This window comes from Akebia trifoliata, chromosome 14 (genome assembly GCF_017979445.1).
Source record: "Akebia trifoliata isolate Shusen 1 chromosome 14, ASM1797944v1, whole genome shotgun sequence".
NCBI classification, from domain to species: domain Eukaryota; kingdom Viridiplantae; phylum Streptophyta; class Magnoliopsida; order Ranunculales; family Lardizabalaceae; genus Akebia; species Akebia trifoliata.
Window position 1 is genome coordinate 6,450,384 of NC_141388.1, and position 18,361 is coordinate 6,468,744.

An 18,361-nucleotide genomic window follows, 5' to 3' on the forward strand; every position below is an offset into this window, starting at 1 on the left:
CACCTTGCCTCACCTCTCACACCCATTATTTTAAACACCCAATCATTCTATTTTCTCTTCTCCACATCTCTCTCTAGTCTTTACTCTTCATCATGGCTTATCTCCTCTCTCTTTTTCTGATCTTTCTGTTCTCTTCAACCAATGCTCAACCTTCACCTGGTTACTATCCTAGTTCAAAATTTAGAACTATAAACTTTTATTATGGATTTAGAAATCTCTGGGGTCCTCAACATCAAATAGTAGGCCAAAACTCTGTGACAATCTGGCTAGATAGTAGCACAGGTCAGAGTCTCACTTCATATTATCAATGTGTACTTATTTCTTACTATAACTCTTGAATTTCTTGGTGTGGGTATCTGATTTTTCTTCATTTTCTTGCTTGATTTCTATAAACAGGAAGTGGGTTCAAGTCGAATCGTCCCTTTCGATCCGGATACTTTGGAGCCTCAATCAAGCTTCAACCTGGTTATACTGCAGGAGTTATAACAGCTTTCTATGTTAGAAAGACTAGAAATTCTTATGTTATTTTTGATATTTTCCTCTGTTTTGCAAAAATTACTAGTAAGTAATTCTCTTACTATATTTAAAGAATCCTTATATGTTCTATTGTTTTGTGAATTGGGTAATGGCAGCTTTCCAACAGTGAAGCCCATCCGGGTTTCCACGATGAAGTTGATATCGAGTTCCTAGGAACAACTCCTGGGAAGCCTTATACCTTGCAGACTAATGTCTACATTAGAGGGAGTGGGGATGGGAGGATTATTGGAAGAGAGATGAAGTTTCATTTGTGGTTCGATCCGACGGCTAATTTTCACAAGTATGCCATATTATGGAGTCCCAAGGAGATCATGTAAGTCTCCAAAACAGAGTATATAAGATAATTAAATCTGCTTTAGATTTGAAGAGACCAAAACCAGAAAGAAAGGCCAGTTTTTATTGGAAGTTTCTTGGTTTGGGAACTTAATAATTCCAACAAATAGGACGACGACCCCTACACATTATTGAAATAGTGTGTGTGTGTGTAATATAGATATATGTATTTTAAAATCAAATTAGTTATAATAATTCTTATAAACTCATATATAAGATTCAATTTACCTTTTTAATCAATTGGGTATGAATATCTTTTACTAAGAATAGTAAAATGGATTGCAATTTGTTTTTAATTCCTAACAGGAAGTTTGACTAAAAAGTCAAGGTACCACAGTAAAGGACACTGATATCTCTTGAGCTCATTTTGATTTATTAGGGTCAAAATATACTCTTCATGTAGTATTTTTCAGGAGGCTATGATTGTCAATTTATATGAGATGGTCCCTTAGATATGAATAATTGACCGTACGATTTGATTCCCAACATGATATTACATTAGACCCACCAATGGAAGAACAAAGGACTTTTCGAATCTCCAATGATATTTGTCACAAAAGCATCTAATAGACAGTGAAGATGGGAGGAAAATATGTATGTTTCCTAGGGATACGCACATTTGTTATTGTGTGTCAAATATCGTTGGAGTAGAATTTTCCAAATAATGATCATAAAGATAATTCTAAAAATAATCAACCCATTTAATTGATCCTATCGAATGTAGCATTAAACATAAATGTGAAAATGGAGGATATTTAATCATTGAGGGAGGATGCTTAATGGGTAATTTTTTTTTTCCATTTGTTCAGATTCTTCGTGGACGATATCCCCATAAGGAGGTATCCAAGGAAAAGTGCCTATACTTTTCCATTAAGGCCAATGTGGTTGTATGGATCAATATGGGATGCGTCGTCATGGGCCACCGAAGATGGAAGATACAAGGCGGATTATCATTACCAACCATTCGTCGGTAGGTTCTCCAATTTCAAAATAGGTGGATGCTCCGCCTATGCACCCGCCCGGTGCCACCCTGTCTCGGCTTCCCCATATCGCTCTGGTGGCTTAAGCCGACAACAGTACTCAGCCATGAGATGGGCTCAAAGGTACTATTTGGTCTATAACTATTGCAGAGACTACAAGAGAGACCATTCTCTCACACCTGAATGTTGGGCTTGATTTAACTGTGTAGTCTCCTACCCACACAAATTTTTTACTTCTCTTGTAAACATTTGGGGGTATCTTGAGATGGGTCCAACTTGCCAACAACCGATGCAAGAGTAGTTGAGCTTCCAAGCCTCCAAGATTTGAATGTTTTATTGGTTTTGTTCTGGTGTGGTTGTTGGTGTACTTTAATTATGATATTGTTGTGTTATTGGGGATATAAGAATAGAGATAGAAAGAGTGGGGTGATGAAACCAATGGGATGGGGTTGAATGTATCTCCTTTTCATTTCTAAATAAATTAAAGTTTTCATACATGTTTGCTGCCATAAAAGTTGGTGCAGTTATGGGCATGATTTAAACTTTGGACAAAAATTGACCAATTTTTAAAAGCACAGAGAAACCAAACTGGTTTGGTTCAGTTTTGGTGTCTTTTTGTTTTTTTTTTTCTCCTGATTGACAACTGTTTATTGTGATTGTAGCATCTACTAATCCAATTTACAAAAGAAAAAAAAAATCAATTATTTTTAAATTTATATCTAGAGGGTCAAGCTTAGGGAACAATTATTTTACAACACTACTTCGACACCACCCATTTTTTCAATGTTTTTTACAACAACGTCGGATGCCCTTGGATCTTGTAAAATGGACGACATCCGAGTGTTGTGAAAAACATTGTAATCGATTTGAATCCTTAAAACCATGGTGGGGAGGTTGACAAGAGGGGGGAACACAAATTAGCACTTACTCATTTATGCTTTATTCCTAAAATAAATAATTTGTTATTACTTTAATTTATATAATTTTGGGTTCTTCTCACCTTTTCTGAAACTTTCAATTAGTAATAAAGTACTTTTCATTAGTGCTGTCCTTGGTCTCTTGAGAATCTTTACAAAACCATTGAACTTAAATAAATTAGTCATTTTGAACTATTTCTTATCCATCAATGTGAAATAAAGTCTCATTCCTACAAAAATCCTTACTGAATTAGTGTTTCCCATTCTGTCCCAATTCAAGTAAATGTTAATAGTTCAATTGAGTTAATTTCAACTTGACAGGATCATTAGAAAACTCTTTCGAGTACCAACTCATACAAAAACTCCATTGGGCATCGCGAAATCTTTCAAAAATGACTTTTCGAACAATACCCATTTCTAATACATGACAATCTGCGGGACTAATCACATGTAAAGAAACAAAGTGCGAAAATGGAATCAATGTCGTTCTCGAGTCATTGCGAGGAATCCCAAAAGCCAACCAGAGATCAAGATTAGGCTGAATCAAATTAAGTTAGGCTAAGACTTGGTTGATTCATGCCTATTCCCAAATGCCAATGCAATTGAGACTTGAGTCACACCCAAGTCAAACTTCAGCCAAATCTAGTCGAGGTCATATCAGAGCGAGTGTTTAAATCATAAAGTATATTCTTGAACACATTAGTAACCAAGCAATTTTATGACTTAGTAGACATATCATAAGTATTCATAATCAATCATATAGTGAGAGAAATTAGCATATTATTGATGCAAATTCATATCAATTAAATTTTTTTTTTTTAAATTACAAAAGTATCTTTACATTACATCTAATGACAACACGTTATAAAATTAGAACATCCATTTGAAAATTTAAAATCAAAATTTAAAATTAATTATAAACATAATTCTAACACTATATAAATACTAATTTTTGCAAGTTATATACATGTAAAAACGAAATGCCGCCCCGTTAACAATTTGATAATGAGAAGAAAACAATTTCCTCTTTCCCATCAACATTGCATAAAGAAAGATGCTTTAGGAATCAATAATGCAAAGCTTATTAGATGAGCAAATGTATGGATGGGAGGGGTCGTTCTGCTTCTCAACTTTATGAGTTGTACTGAAAGAAACAACGAATATGGAATGTTTCCAAAAACAAGTAGATATGGTTAGTTCATGTCCTCATCATCCTTTCTCTTTTACTTCTTTGGCATTTCATGGGGATCCCATCTGATTATGTGAGGTTTGATATTCAACCATAATAATAGTTCCCTCTTATAATGGAGTTTTTGGTTTGGATTGGATTTTGAGATTCAGATTATCGAAATGACTGTTTGGCTAAATTGTTTCTATAAATTGTTTTAGATTTTATAGGATCAAAATCTAACTTTTCTTGATACATGTTTCTATCATAACATGAAATGTTATATACCCATATATAAGTCACCACTTTAGAGCTAAAAATCAATTTATAATCTGAATCAAACAATACATTGGATTCTAAAATTGAATTATAGGCAAAAATCAAATTTTAGAATTTAAAGCCTTGTCACCTTTAAAATATGAATAATGATTTTCTGACTCCCCCCCTCTCACATACTCTTTTGACATGGCATGTGGTAGAACCATAGATTTTTTTTCCTCTTAAGATACGTAATTGCACATATTTATGAGGATATGCAATTGTGTATCCCAATGAAAAATATATGATTCTAGCACATGCCACATCAGGAGGGAGTCAGAAAATCACGACTTAAAATAATGGATCATATAATGAGATGTACGTGATAGAATTGGATTCACCCACCCTTATTAAACATTCTTACTCTCGATATATATTTTTTCTTTAAATTTGCGGAGCATGGGTTGACATGATGCGTAGCAATAGTCATGTCAAGCATGCTTTAATCCATTTCTTCTGCCATCATCTCACGACTCAGCTATGAGTCATGTCATGTCATGCATTATCGCTTAAGGACATGTCAATCTTGAGGAGAGGCGGATGCCATGTCTCATTCTTGCCATCACCAATCATGGATAAGGGATTGATGATATATAATGTATATAATTATTGTGAAAATATATCCAAAAAGATAAAAGTGTGGTTGTAGATGCTAGAACTTGAGGTTTTCCTTCTTAGAATATATCCCAAGTACACTAAGATCAAAGAAGAAGTTATTTGTTTCTATAAGAAATTTACATTGCATTGGTAGTATGTCGCTAGCAGCCATAACATAGGATTTGAGATGAGTTGATCTAATAGAATTCTTAGAAGATTCTAACTATCTGATCAAATAATATGGTCAAATAAATAGTCAAAGGAAAAGTCTATAATTTGGGTGGTCAAAGATTATCTGACTTCATTCTTTTAGCAATAAAGAGAGATTATTTGTTTATTGTGAGGTCTGGAATGATGAACCATGAGTTTGGTGGTGTTAGTGAGCTCATTTAAACGTCTAATAAATAAATAAATAAAAGTTACGGGTATGTCACAAGACCGACCTTAGCTCAGTTGGTAGAGCGGAGGACTGTAGTGGGCCATGCCTAACAGCTTAATCCTTAGGTCGCTGGTTCGAATCCGGCAGGTCGGATTTTTATTTTTATTTTTATTGTTATTGTTATTGTTATTGTTAGAGATAGAGAGATACTTCTATGTTTCTAAATTGAATATACTTTGACCTAGTTAGGTTTTGTTTAATGGACATTTATTTTTAAATTAAATGCCTTTTCTCTTCAACATGAAAGTCAGAATTGTTCAATTTTTCTATAAAAAACCTAACCTAAAATTACGTAATGTCCTTTTCTTCAACTTCACGCATAAAAAATCTTGATTTTTCTCCCAAAAAAATATGTTATCTTCTGGTTGTAAATTTTAACTTATTCAATCTTGTCTTTGATGTATTGTAAAAAATCACCAAAAAATTAAGCATTCTCTAAAAATCTTATATTATTCTTGAGCTTTGAAAGTCGAAGGAGATTGATGAATCTTTAAGGTCAAGTATCAAAACAAAAATATTTCATCTTCAAGATATATAGTAGAAACCCTTAATTTCTCTACCTAAAATTTCATTGATCTCCTATACCTCCAAAAATCATATATTGTTCTTGAGATTTAACGGATGAAGAACATAGAATCTTAAGAACGATGAAGAAGGTAAAAAACTTTCCCTCTAAGTACGGAGATGAGTGACTTTGAGGAGAAAATCAACTAGAGATTAAAGATGAGGGCATGTGTATGTCAATTAACATAGTTTCTTAGAAAATATGTAGGTCAAAAAAGACATATTAGCACTTATTGGTAGTTTGAAAACATAGGTGGGTATTTGTGGAGGTAAAAATCTGAACTATGACATATTTCATCTACCGATTAGACCCTAGGCCTTTAATTCCAAGTAAGTGACGATACGACAAGTCATACTTATAGAGTCTGGAAGTCAGATATTTGTATCATAGTTATGGATTGAAAATTCAGAATACCTCCACCACAACAAATTAGATCAAATCCCCCAAAAAATTCAAGGTACAAAATGTTCCTTAAATTCATTTCAACCATAAGCGTGATTGGTGAAGATAAATCAAGAAAGAGAATCAAATCAAAAAGGAAAACTGTTAAATTAAATAAAATCAGATCTAGAAGGAGAATTTAATCAAGATCTCCCCTGTACTCTATAAATAGAGGTATTATACACATTCTAACCCTACACCCTTACTCTGTCAATTTAAATACTCAATTTGCCTTGAATATTAGAGTGGTTGTGGTGCAGGGACATCTAATTCAAGAAGAAGTTTCATCTGTTACATACCTCAAAGAAGATCAAATAATATGAAAAATGCTGAAATGATAAAAAGTATTTACTGTGATTCTCACAAATTTGACGTGGGATGTGCACATAACCATAGATGTATTTCCTCGTGATACGAAAAAACCCATCTACGGTTATGTATGTATGTTCAAGTCAGAATTGTGATAATCGCAATAAATACTGTATCACCCCAGCATGACTCCTATAATATTTATCAAAAAACATAATGGCCCATGTCTAAACAAAAGCCCAATGGGCCTAAGCCTGAAGAAATACATGCAGTTTCATGTCCAAAGCACTTATTCAATTCTTAATGGGTTCAATTCGAGTTTTTTTTAACGAAATGGATTGCTTACCTTATCAAAAGTCAAGACCCGGTCTACTGTGGGCCTACTATTCCGGCCCATTTATACCCGTACTCCCAACTACCATGTTCCAGAGACGGAATTATCAATCATTATTTTGTAGAAGAAATTCTCCACAAAGACGAAGGAAGAGAGAAGAAAAATTGCAGAGAAACCCTAAAAACTCCGTGAAAATGGCAAGTCTCTCTCTCTTTCTTTGTGATCTTGTTTTAGATCTTTAATGGTTAAAACTGTTTTTTTTTTTTAATATTTCAGGTTGATATTCTTTGTTTTGTGTTTCTTTTCAGGTCTGCTTGGCGTGTCTGTTGCCGCTCTTCCTCGTGCCAATCGTCAACATCTTGCCTTTACTCTTCGATTTTATCTTGGTGAGAGAGAGAGATTCTATAGCCTTTCATGATTTTACATCTAGGGTTTCTTCTTTTTTCTTTCTTATTCACCTAATTAATACAATTTTACTTCTTGATTGACTCTACCCCTCTGTTCTCGTTGATCCAATCAGTTTCGATATATTCTTTAGGCCTCTAAAGGCATAATTCATCACTTACTGTACAATTTTGTTTCTGGGTTTTCTCTTATTCCCTTTGCAGGGCAAAGTGTATCGGCTTTTAGGTTGGGAATACAGGAAGCCTCAGAGGGTTCCACCTTCTTGTCCGTACAATCCTTCAGCGAAGAAGGAAATCATTGTAAGTCAGGGAGCCCAACAATCTTTTATCTCAGACTAATTTTTTTATATTTTATATTTCTTTAAGAAATGCCTGATTCACCAAACAATTTTGAAGATTTTTATATGAATATGCCCTCTTAAGAACTAATTTTGTTTGTACTGATAAACAATGCAAAGTACTGGATTTTGTTAGAAATGGTAGTTGGGGAAGTGTTGTGGACAGATTGTCTATCCAAAAAAACAAAAGCAGTTGCAATTTTGTGAGGTTTAGTGAAAGTATATAGTGGTATGAAAGGGGTAATAGAGGATGCATCATGGTAATTCGTATGGAACTATACATCGTGGAGTGATTTAAGGTGTGAGATAGAGTCATGTAGAGGGTTGAGTCTCATTATGGTGGGGTGGGAAAATAAGGGTGGGTTTGTGTCATGGGCATAATGGAAAGTGGATGATAGCCAACATGGTAGATGGAGATGTTGTGTGATGGAGGAGAGGACGGTCATGTTTTGTTTCGTGAATTTAGGAAATTAGGTTTCAAGAGCGGGTTGTAGATAGAATTTTGGAGGCTACGTATTGCAACGTCCTTGTTGTTCTCAACAATGTTGCAGGGTACTTACTAGGCCATAATACTATGATCTTATTTTCTCTGTTTCCTTTGAGGAAACAAGATGGCTAGTGAGGATTTTTAAAAATAGTAGAAGACAGGGAAAATAAGGGAATCAAGAGAATGCATTCAAACAACAGGGGAAAAGTGAAGGTCAGAGAGTCTTGGTAAAGGAAATGAATATGTAAGGAAAAGTAGAGAGTTTATTTTCAATAATTATTATATGAAGAACACATAGGGAGCTTAGAACTAGAGGGAAACACTAATCCTAGAGGAACAAGAATTATGGATGAATACCTCAGACACTAAAGATTTTTTAATAAGTAGGATGATACTAGAATATTTTCAGTGCAACTTCTGTTAGGACACTCATGGCGATAATATGTTGAAAACTTAAAATTGATGTGCATACCGGCATAGATTACCTCAAAATTCTTCCATTATTATAAAGTGAGTTAGAAAAAATGGAATAAATTTTTTGTAATACTTATTTTTTTAAATAGTAAATAGATTATTATGTATATTTTTATATCTGAGAATGGGTTACCTGGAACTACTCGGATGGGGTCGATAAGTGGTCTAATCTAATTATCCATAAAGTTGGAAGATTAGAGATGACATGACCTATATAATAAGAGTTGATGTAAAACTAGGGGCATTTTTCGATTATTATGCAATTGACGTGTACCAATCAAATTTAAGGTAATTTTTTATCAAAAAAAAAAAACACACACACACACACACTTCTTCAGCTAAGATATGGAACCAAATGTTGGATAATCGAGAAATAACTTCGTAGCTTGAGCGTAGAAGAGATAAGTTGTTTTATGGATGAGGTAAGACTAGAAAAAAGAAGTTAAAATTCTTTTGAGTGAACCTAGGAATAGCCCTGAAGATATTGTAAAGAAAGTAGATTGAGATGATTTGGGCATGCATAACTAAGAATAATGATGAAATCGGTGAGAAAATACTTTGATGCTAATTAAAGCCTCTAAAAAAGCAGATGAAGGCAGAAAATGACGTGGATTGAGGTAGTCGTAGAAGATTTTAAGAAACATGCCTTGGTAGAAGAAATTTTTCTTTAGATAGAGTTGTGGAATAAAACTTGAACCCAATGATTTAAATAGAATGTAACACATGATTATATTAGTTCAAATAAGGGTCTCGTGTAAGTTTTAAATTTCATTTTCAAATACTTAAGGAGGGGAAACGTACAGATTATTCCTATTTTTCTTTTTCTTTAATCACCAAAATTATGAGGTCAGTTGGTTTGACAGATTGCAAAACAACTCTGAGATTGTAAGTTCAAGTCCAGCCCATCAAAAAAAAAATTTTATGAGGTCAAGGTGAAGTAAATATACTAGTTGAGAAAAGATAAAAACAATTGGGTAAAAGCTAAGACATAGTGAAATGATGGGCTATCCTTGGGAGGAGTGTAATTTAGAAGCTACTAATCTCTCTCTGTTTTTTCTTCTCAAATGAGCTGAAATGGGTTATGCACATTTGTATGTGTCAAAGATGGTGCCAGACATTGCTCTCTTATCTGGGGCTCAATGACTCACACCCTGGGTTTACACATTTATACAGAGTGGTGTTCTCCCATGGATTATGTAATAACCTCTAATTTTCTCTGTTCTTTTGATAAACATCCATTCATATATTCTCATTGAGATATTTCCTTAGAAATTGAAGGTCTCATGGTCTCAATATGTGCTTTAAACTTTAAAGTTCCTAATAACTTCTCACAATCTTCTGACTTTTTTAAACCTTTATGGAAATTAAATTGGATAATATGCCTTTTACCTATAATGTCTGTATCTTCTCTTGAGTCTTCTAAATTGGAGGTTGTGTGCTTGTTCTTTACTCGATGGAGGCATATATTGTGACCTATCAAAAAAAATGTAAATTGACCTCATCTATAGAACCTTCGATGCTAGATGTCTCTCCCAACTTCCTCTTCTTCTTTGGAATCTCGCTGCTCTACTCCTACTTAAAAGTTCGCAACAAGAACTCTCATTCTTGTACCAGAATCTTTTCTTGCAACTAAGATTACCATTGTTCCTTGCTATCTGCCTTTCTTGGTTTACTTCTGATTTAGTCATCTGAGTCTCCCTACAAGGACACTGGTCTGTGTCCCTGCCTCCCCCCAAAATGTTCAATCCTTCATCGATTTGTCACATGTCCAATTCTTTCTATGTTCTCTTTGGAGACATCAACGACGGGTAATAATTACTACCTATCAATCTGATTACATCTATCTCCTACGTGGAACACGTCATTTGGATGGCACAGACTGGATAACTCGTCCCAATGGTTGGACAACATCATAAAAGCACCGAGTCTCTGTGAACTACTTGCGTCCATGTCCAATGTGTGAGAATCAAATACTATGTATATTTTTTTTTGGATCACTGTAAAACCTGACTGAAATTAGTTCAAGATCTTTCATAGGTAGGAAATTAGGAAAAAAAATGTAAAACTGGTGGAAAATATACAAATATAAACTTGAAGTTAAAATTTTAACTTTTTTCTTGACACCAGAATATTTTTTTCTTTTATTTTCCTTTTTCATAACTTATAATTTATCAGGGAGGTTTGTATTTAATATGTATGGAAAGTGGAACGTTGGTCAACAAGGAAATATATAATTACTGAAATTAGAGGAAATCGAAGGATTCTATTACAATTACAAGACATGATAGCTCTACATCTGTAAAGGTGGGTCTGCACTCAAAAGATATAGGCCATTATCAGCTTTACACCATCAATCTATTGCATTATTTTTTGGGTGGTAGTGGTACCTACAGTATGGGTTACAACAATCATGGATAGCTTTCCTTGAAGACATCCAGATCCAGGTAAGGACTCTCTCTATAGTCTGAAAACCGAATGTGGCAATCACGTGTCATGCCAACTTTTAATTCTGCTGTGGATGCAGTTGCACTGCAATTTTTCTATACAGGAATCACTTGAACTTGTACCTTGGTTAAGCCATAAAACTGAGTGTTTTTTGTGTTCTTTGTAGTCCGGGGCGGAGCCTGGTGCACCACATCCCATTCCAAAATCAGAGGGAGCTAATGATGTCCCTCTAGCAGTCGGAGGAGATGATTATGAAAAGCGTGACTAAAGTCCATTACAAGAACATCAGATTTACTGTTTGTTTGTTATAAGTGGGTAAATTTACATTTTTTTCCTAATTTTTGTGCTATTACTATTAGTAGAAACAAAGTAATACCAGAAAAGCTTACCTTTGGCAAAAGTGTAAGAATTGCTATTTCGTAATTATTTCAATTATAGTTCTGCAGCATTTAGTTTTCTGAAAAATATTGCACTTATATTACTTGCATCCATATCCAACACCAATGCGGGTTTGTTAGTATTGAGGGGAGCCAAGTTGAGGGTTCATGCATTGCGAGGAGAAGACATTATACTGAACCCCAAAAGTTGACTCAGTTGGCTTATTTCCATATAAACCATCCTGTTTAGAGCTCAGGGTGGGAGAAAGCAAAATATTTAACCTTTCAGAATAAACCTAATACTCACACACATACACACACAATATTAGAAGGAGGATATAAATGATCAATAACTGTTTAAGATGGAGTGAGGTTCTCCATGGGGACATTGTCCAAAGTGTGGATTGGAGAAGAGATAAGGTGCCAAAGCAACAGGGCAAGGTTTGAAAGCCAAAAAAAAAAACATTAGCTGTAACAAAAAGAGGGTTTGGGAGTGGAAACAACAGTTTTCTCAGAAGAGGATAGGGTTCACTAAACTTGCCACCTTTTTATAGATTAAATGTACAAAAATTGTCTTCTCAATTTGGTGAATTTCATGTGCCCCACCCTTAGCTTCCTGACCTTGGGGACATCATCTCATGGTTGACATGATACTTTCCCCCTATCTGTAGCTTCTTAATCTATGGATGTGATTGAAAACAATTCCCAAGTAGATCTATAACGACTTTTTTGTAAGGAAGAAAAAAAAAATTAAAAAAAGAGAGCTGCTATTGGCACACCCAACTTTTTTAATTAGTCCCTAAGTTTTAGGGTTTCTCTTAATAGTCTATTCGGTAAAACTTTTATTTCTAATCAGTCCGTGGACCCTACTCCACACATCTCTTATGATTGAAATGTCAAAACTGCCATTTTTATTTGAATTCACCATTTTTGTCCAAAATAATTGGATTTCCGACATCCTAGTCAGGTTTTGGAGATTCCATTTTGATGGAAATGATCTAAGAAGAAAGAAGAAGTCATTTTCAAGTGTTTTTCAAGTATTTTGAAGATTTATGTAAAAGGTTAGGACTTTTTTCATTCTTTTTTTACTTCGTTTTTTTTATTAAGTCTTTTACTTCGATTCTAGATGAAAATCGATTAAGGATGATTATTTTGATTTGAAATCATCTATACTAGTAGTTATATAAAAAATTTAGTCGATCTTTTCATGTATTTTAGTCGAAAAAATGAAAATGGGTGGGGTTTATCAATGTGGAACTCACCATTTTTAATGTTTGGATTCAACATTTTTATTGTCAAGCTCGACAATAAAAATTGGTGAGTCTGACAATAAATAAAAATTTGTGAGTTTGACAATAAATAAAATTGGTGAGCTCAACAATAAAAATGTTGAACTTGACATTTTAAGTTCTTTTTGAATCCCCACTTCGTTCTTCTGTGAAGAAGATGAAAAAAGTTTAATTCAAGTATTTTGAAGAAAAAAAAAAAAAGAGTTTCTATTGGCACCCCAACTTTTACTTATTCTCAATAATTTATAAGTAAACGTTGAGGTGTGAATTGCAACTCTCTTTTAGAATTTAATACTTGTTTTTAAAAGCAGCTCAAGCCTTCAAGCAACGGTTGATTCACTACTCACCAGTTCACATTTGAACCGTTTAGTATGATCCAGTTTTCAGAACAATGATCCCAAGTTGAGAGTTTTTCCCACCAAATCCATCTCGATGACTAGGGGGGTGAGGGTAAAAATTTACTAGCTGAACCATCAAGTTATCACCTAAAAGTTAGGGTATTTAGAAAGAAACCCCTCCTTCGCAGCTCATTATATAATAAAAGGGTTTTCTTTTTTATGTGTGCCTGGCACACGTTTACTAAATGTATTTATTGCACTTGAATGTGGGCCCTTAGGATGCACGTGAACAAGACCCATAATATTAAAGAAGGCTCGTGATTTTCCTACGCACACACGTCCACTCACGTGGCATGGACCAGAAGGCTCGTGTTTGCACTCTACTATTTATCCTACATCTTGCCCTGCGTATTTTGTCCTACATGAGTTAGAAGTTTTGGAATAGGCTGATTTTTTATAAGGAGAAAGATTTTTATGATGAAGAGATCATCATTAGTAAAAGTCAACCCATTCCAAAACTTCTAATCCCATAAAATTATTTATAAAAATTGGACAATCCACGATTCTTCAATTTATAAATATAGGACTAAAAATTTCAAAATGGACTGATTTTTTGTGAGGATGATCTCCTCATCATAAAGATTATCCTCATTAAAAATCAGCCCATTCCAAAAATTTTAACCAATGTAAGACAAAACACTTAGGGAAAATAGTAGGGTGTCGAACTTTTTCCAAAACTATATATATGGATTAGGATCTGTATACACATAAAGCTACTCATAAAACTACAACGTTTTTGTCTTATATGATTAAAAAGGTTCGGAATGGGCTGATTTTTTGTGAGGATTTTACACATAAAGCTATATATATAGGGTCCTGTTCAGCACTAAACATTTTGGCCAACATTTTTACCATTTTTGTCCTACATGGGTTAGAAGTTTTGGAATGGGCTGATTTTTGGTGAGGATGATCTCTACAATGAGGAGAACATCCTCACCAAAAATCAACTCATTCTAAAACTTCTAGCCCCATGTTTACAAGTTGAAAAATCGTGGACTGTCAATTTTTTGTAAATCATTTTTGATGGGGTTAGAAGTTTTGGAATGGGCTGATTTTTGATGATGATGATCTCCTCACCGTAGATATCATCATCACCAAAAATCAGCCCATTCCAAAACTTCTAACCCATGTTTTGCCAAAATGTTTGGTGCTGAACATTTCCCATATATATATATATATATAGGGTCCCGTTCGGCACCCTTAGTTTTACCACACACTTTAACAAACGCGTTTTGTCTTGCATGGGTTAGAAGTTTCGGAATGAGCTGATTTTTGGTGAGGATGATCTCCATAGAGATCATCCTCACCAAAAATCAGCTCATTCCAAAACTTCTAACCCCATCAAAATTGATTTACAAAAAATAGACGGTCCACGATTTTTCAACGTGTAAACATGGGGCTAAACATTTCGGAATGGGCTGATTTTTGGGGAGGATGATCTTCTAATCATAGAGATCATCCTCACCAAAAATCAGCTCATTCCAAAACTTCTAACCCATGTAGGACAAAAAACGTTTGTTAAAGTGTGTGGTAAAACTTAGGGTGGTGAACATTTCCCATATATATATATATATATATGGGAATGGATCAAAAAACATATGTAAAAATAATGTAATATTAATAAATTTTCAAAATATGGGTTAGAAGTTTTGGACTGAGCTGATTTTTTATGAGGATGATCTCTATGATGGAAAGATCATCCGAAAAAAAAAAATCAGTCCAATCTGAAACTTCTAACCGCATTAAAAGTGATTTAGAATGTAGACCGTCGATTTTTTGTCAATTTTTGCCAATAATTTGTAAATCACTTTTGATGGATTTAGAAGTTTCAGATTGAGTTGATTTTTTGTGAGGATGATCTTCTCATCATAGTGACCATCCTCGCAAAAAATCAGCTCAATCTAAAATTTCTAACTCATATTTTGAAAAATCATTATTTTTACATATGTCCCATGAACCGCCCCATATATATATCATCGGGATACACAATTGTACATCCCCATAAATATGTGCATGTGTGTGTATACGAAAAAAATAATTTATGATTCTAGCACATGCATTGTCAACAGGCGTTAAAAAATCATAATCAAAGAATCATGATTTTTTGACTCCCCCTTTGATATACTCTCTCGATCTAGTATGTGCATAGAATCATAGATTTTTGTGTCAGATGCACAATTAATCATATTTATAGGAATGTGCAATTATGTATCCCGAGAAAAAATCTATGTTCTATGCACATGCCACGTCAAAGGAATATGGGGAGTATGTCGGTCGTTGGGAGACCCATAATAAAAAGGTACACTAGTTCCATTTCTTGTCCACATAATTCTTCTACTGCTACTAGTGTTACATGACTATGAACTTACGGAGCATAAAGCATTTAGGCCCACTCCGATGGTGACATAACTTTTGACTGATCGTCGTTTTAAGACCACCAAACAAAAGTTGTGGCTTATACTGTTTCGATGGCCTTAATAAAAATGTCTACCACATAAAATAAAGAAATTGAAAAATGTACACAGGAATACAAGGAGGAAATTTGAGATCGAGTCGAATTGCTCTAGTGACATTCCACCATTCATGACCTATAACTGGCCTCGTCTCACCATATCTTTTGTTGAATTTTTTTTTTTCTTTTTTTTTTTATTCGTTTTTCATTGACCCTAAATTTTAGAGATAAGGATTTGATGATGATGATGATGGGAAGGGTGATACAAAATATTGTAAAATTGACACTCATGATAATTGGATTAATTTCAAATATTCGATGGAAGCTCCCATTTATTGCTTTACTTGTGTTGCAATCCTATCCATTGATTCATGTGACAGTTTTTCAGATTCTTAAAACGATTCGATGGTGACAAGAAGTTAGCAGGTTTGTGTTGGGCCTAATTTGTTTGGGTCATAATCGTGTCGATTCATTTATAACTCGATTGTTAAACAGGTCGTATCATCAATCATTTTAACCTATTTCATTATTGTGTCCCTAACATGTTGTGTTTACTTGCACACAACTCAAATTTCTCGACCTTTATATAACCTATTTAAATCATAAAATATAAAAGTTATCTCAAATGTCAATAATTATTTAAGGTATGTTAAAAATTATTCCTTTGCAAGGACTTTTTCATTTTAATCTTACGGTGTAACAAATTATGCGTGTCAACCTGAACACGATACAAGCCAACTTCCCTCTTAGTGGATTACAGTAGTTGTGTTGTGTTACCCATTTAATAAACTTAGTGGAGTTCAGATTTAAGATTTTGCCACCATTATCAATTGAATAAATTTTTAGATTAATCTTCAATTAGGCCTGGCAATGGGTTGGATGATATTTTCTTATCTTTATCCAATTTTATATCCGATTATCCATATCCATTTTTTTACCCCCTTATGCTAAGGTTATCCATATCCAATTATTTATCTATCCAATTTGTACCTAAATTTCAAGTGGATATCCAAGTCGAATATATATATATATATTTATCATTGTGAAAATGATGGAAAAAAATCTCAATTATAATTATACATATATTTTATTTTGAATTTGCCGAATTAAATTTGAATAAACAGATATTCGGGTTGAATATGATGCATATCTATATCCAACCCTAAAAATATTCAGATAAAAATAACTGAAGATAAATTTACCTAAATATTTAGTCAGATAAAAAATTTGTACCTATACCCGATTAACTCAAATAGGATAAGTCAAGTAAACAGATATTATCCGACCCATTACCAGCCCTAACCTCAATATAACACAACACAAACATGACCCTACCAGACCCATACCCTTCATCCTTCCCATTTACCACTTGAGTGTTGGGACTTGGGACCAACTCTTAATCTACAAACCAAAAATCAACATTATTGTTGAAAACTATATAAATAGATTTCTTTAAGTATTTTTCTATCATTTCTTCAGAGGAATCCAGCCATGGACATGTTCATAGAGCCTGACAGATCTACTACATGGGTGGGTTGTGAGCAAAGCAAAGTGGGAGTTGAGTTGTAAACCAACTCCTGGGAGTACAGGACTTTCACTCTTCTAAAAAAAGATTGGTGTCGTGGATTCCCCAAATTTTCTAACCACCCATCTCCTAGTCTCTCCTTCTCACACTCATTAGATTCTATTTCAAGAAGGAATCTTTAATTGGAATCCTCGTTCACACAAACTCCGAGAGATTCCCTAAAATCCCAATCCAACCTCTCACGGCCACAATTTGATGCCTTCTGCCCCCCCCCCCCAAACAAGTCACTCTGAGATTCCACAACATGTTTAATAATTAAATAATTATAATCAATAATTAAATTGGTCAAATTAATTTAATCTTATTAGACTGATAAACCAAAATTAGCCATTAATACATCTTTCATTAGATTTATATAGGAATTGAGAGTGATCCAGATCGTTGCTTCCTCTTGTTCACACGACCCACGTGTGGGATCGAACAACACAATCGACCATTAACTTGGGGACGAACCAAGCTCATAAAATTAGGTTAGATTCAATGTCAATCATACCACGACAAATCCTAAGTGATCAATCATTTATGAAATATTCGAGTATTATAAGATCCATGTGACGGTATTGATATTATTTAAAGACATTTTATTTACTTGTAAATATTAGTTAATTTGGAATCGCTGACAATGTGAACAGTGCTGACTCATATGACATTGATGCCTTCCATTAAATGAACAACTAAGAAACAATAAATCAAAAATAAATAATGTTGATGACGTGGGAACTGACATGGCATGCCACATGTTCTTGACAGCTTACACACCTGGCACCAACGATAGAAGCAGTGGTGTGTACTAATAAGATAATTACACTTGATAAAGACCAGACCTACCATGGGTGCACTGACACTGAACATTAATGACAAAGGAGACTTGCACTATCCTTAATTGTCATAAATGTTGATGTATCTTACCCACCTCGTATTGAAAGCGAACCAACTCAAGAACCATAACCAATGATAAGGCAGATTTGACAAATTAGAGGTATGTTTATTATTTTTCCCCATCTCTTCATAATAGGGGCAAAAGGGAGACCATGTATCTTGAAATAAAATTAACTTGATTCTTGTGTAATAGTCTTCATTGTGATAGTTAATTGTTCTTGTGATTGTGATTTAGTTGTGATTTCCTTAATCACAATCATTTTTCTTTGCAATTCCATTAGGTGCCACAAGTCAC

General features: G+C 34.1%; 2 protein-coding genes and 1 non-coding gene across 4 annotated transcripts; all 3 read left to right on the forward strand.

Moving 5' to 3' along the window:
* Positions 1-2,345, forward strand: LOC147385854 (putative xyloglucan endotransglucosylase/hydrolase protein 32). 2 transcript variants are annotated; one of them, XM_086424295.1, is made up of 4 exons: positions 5-282; positions 397-497; positions 633-850; positions 1,680-2,345. In XM_086424295.1, the coding sequence occupies exons 1-4, from the start codon at positions 93-95 to the stop codon at positions 2,044-2,046; spliced, it is 876 nt and encodes a 291-aa protein (XP_086280421.1). In that variant the 5' UTR covers positions 5-92; the 3' UTR covers positions 2,047-2,345. The 2 variants fall into 2 exon arrangements, with proteins under 2 accessions (XP_086280422.1, XP_086280421.1); XM_086424296.1 differs by lacking the exon at positions 1,680-2,345 and having other exon boundaries at positions 1-282; positions 633-854.
* Positions 2,346-5,288: 2,943 nt separating this feature from the next.
* TRNAY-GUA (transfer RNA tyrosine (anticodon GUA)) lies at positions 5,289-5,382 on the forward strand. The gene is made up of 2 exons: positions 5,289-5,325; positions 5,347-5,382. It is a non-coding gene; the product is annotated as a tRNA-Tyr (tRNA).
* A 1,550-nt stretch (positions 5,383-6,932) lies between these two features.
* On the forward strand, positions 6,933-11,534 carry LOC147385856 (uncharacterized). Its single transcript, XM_086423787.1, has 4 exons — positions 6,933-7,135; positions 7,247-7,324; positions 7,547-7,642; positions 11,253-11,534. The coding sequence occupies exons 1-4, from the start codon at positions 6,938-6,940 to the stop codon at positions 11,352-11,354; spliced, it is 474 nt and encodes a 157-aa protein (XP_086279913.1). The 5' UTR covers positions 6,933-6,937; the 3' UTR covers positions 11,355-11,534.
* Positions 11,535-18,361: the final 6,827 nt, after the last annotated feature.

Excerpts from the sequence above, each read along its gene's own strand:
- LOC147385856 (XM_086423787.1), top strand. The coding sequence starts at position 6,938 with ATGGATTGCTTACCTTATCAAAAGTCAAGACCCGGTCTACTGTGGGCC. Across the intron at positions 7,136-7,246 it reads CTAAAAACTCCGTGAAAATG|GTCTGCTTGGCGTGTCTGTT; the intron begins GCAAGTCTCTCT and ends GTTTCTTTTCAG. Across the intron at positions 7,643-11,252 it reads CAGCGAAGAAGGAAATCATT|TCCGGGGCGGAGCCTGGTGC; the intron begins GTAAGTCAGGGA and ends TGTTCTTTGTAG.
- LOC147385854 (XM_086424295.1), top strand. The coding sequence starts at position 93 with ATGGCTTATCTCCTCTCTCTTTTTCTGATCTTTCTGTTCTCTTCAACC. Across the intron at positions 283-396 it reads CTGGCTAGATAGTAGCACAG|GAAGTGGGTTCAAGTCGAAT; the intron begins GTCAGAGTCTCA and ends TTCTATAAACAG. Across the intron at positions 851-1,679 it reads TGGAGTCCCAAGGAGATCAT|ATTCTTCGTGGACGATATCC; the intron begins GTAAGTCTCCAA and ends CCATTTGTTCAG.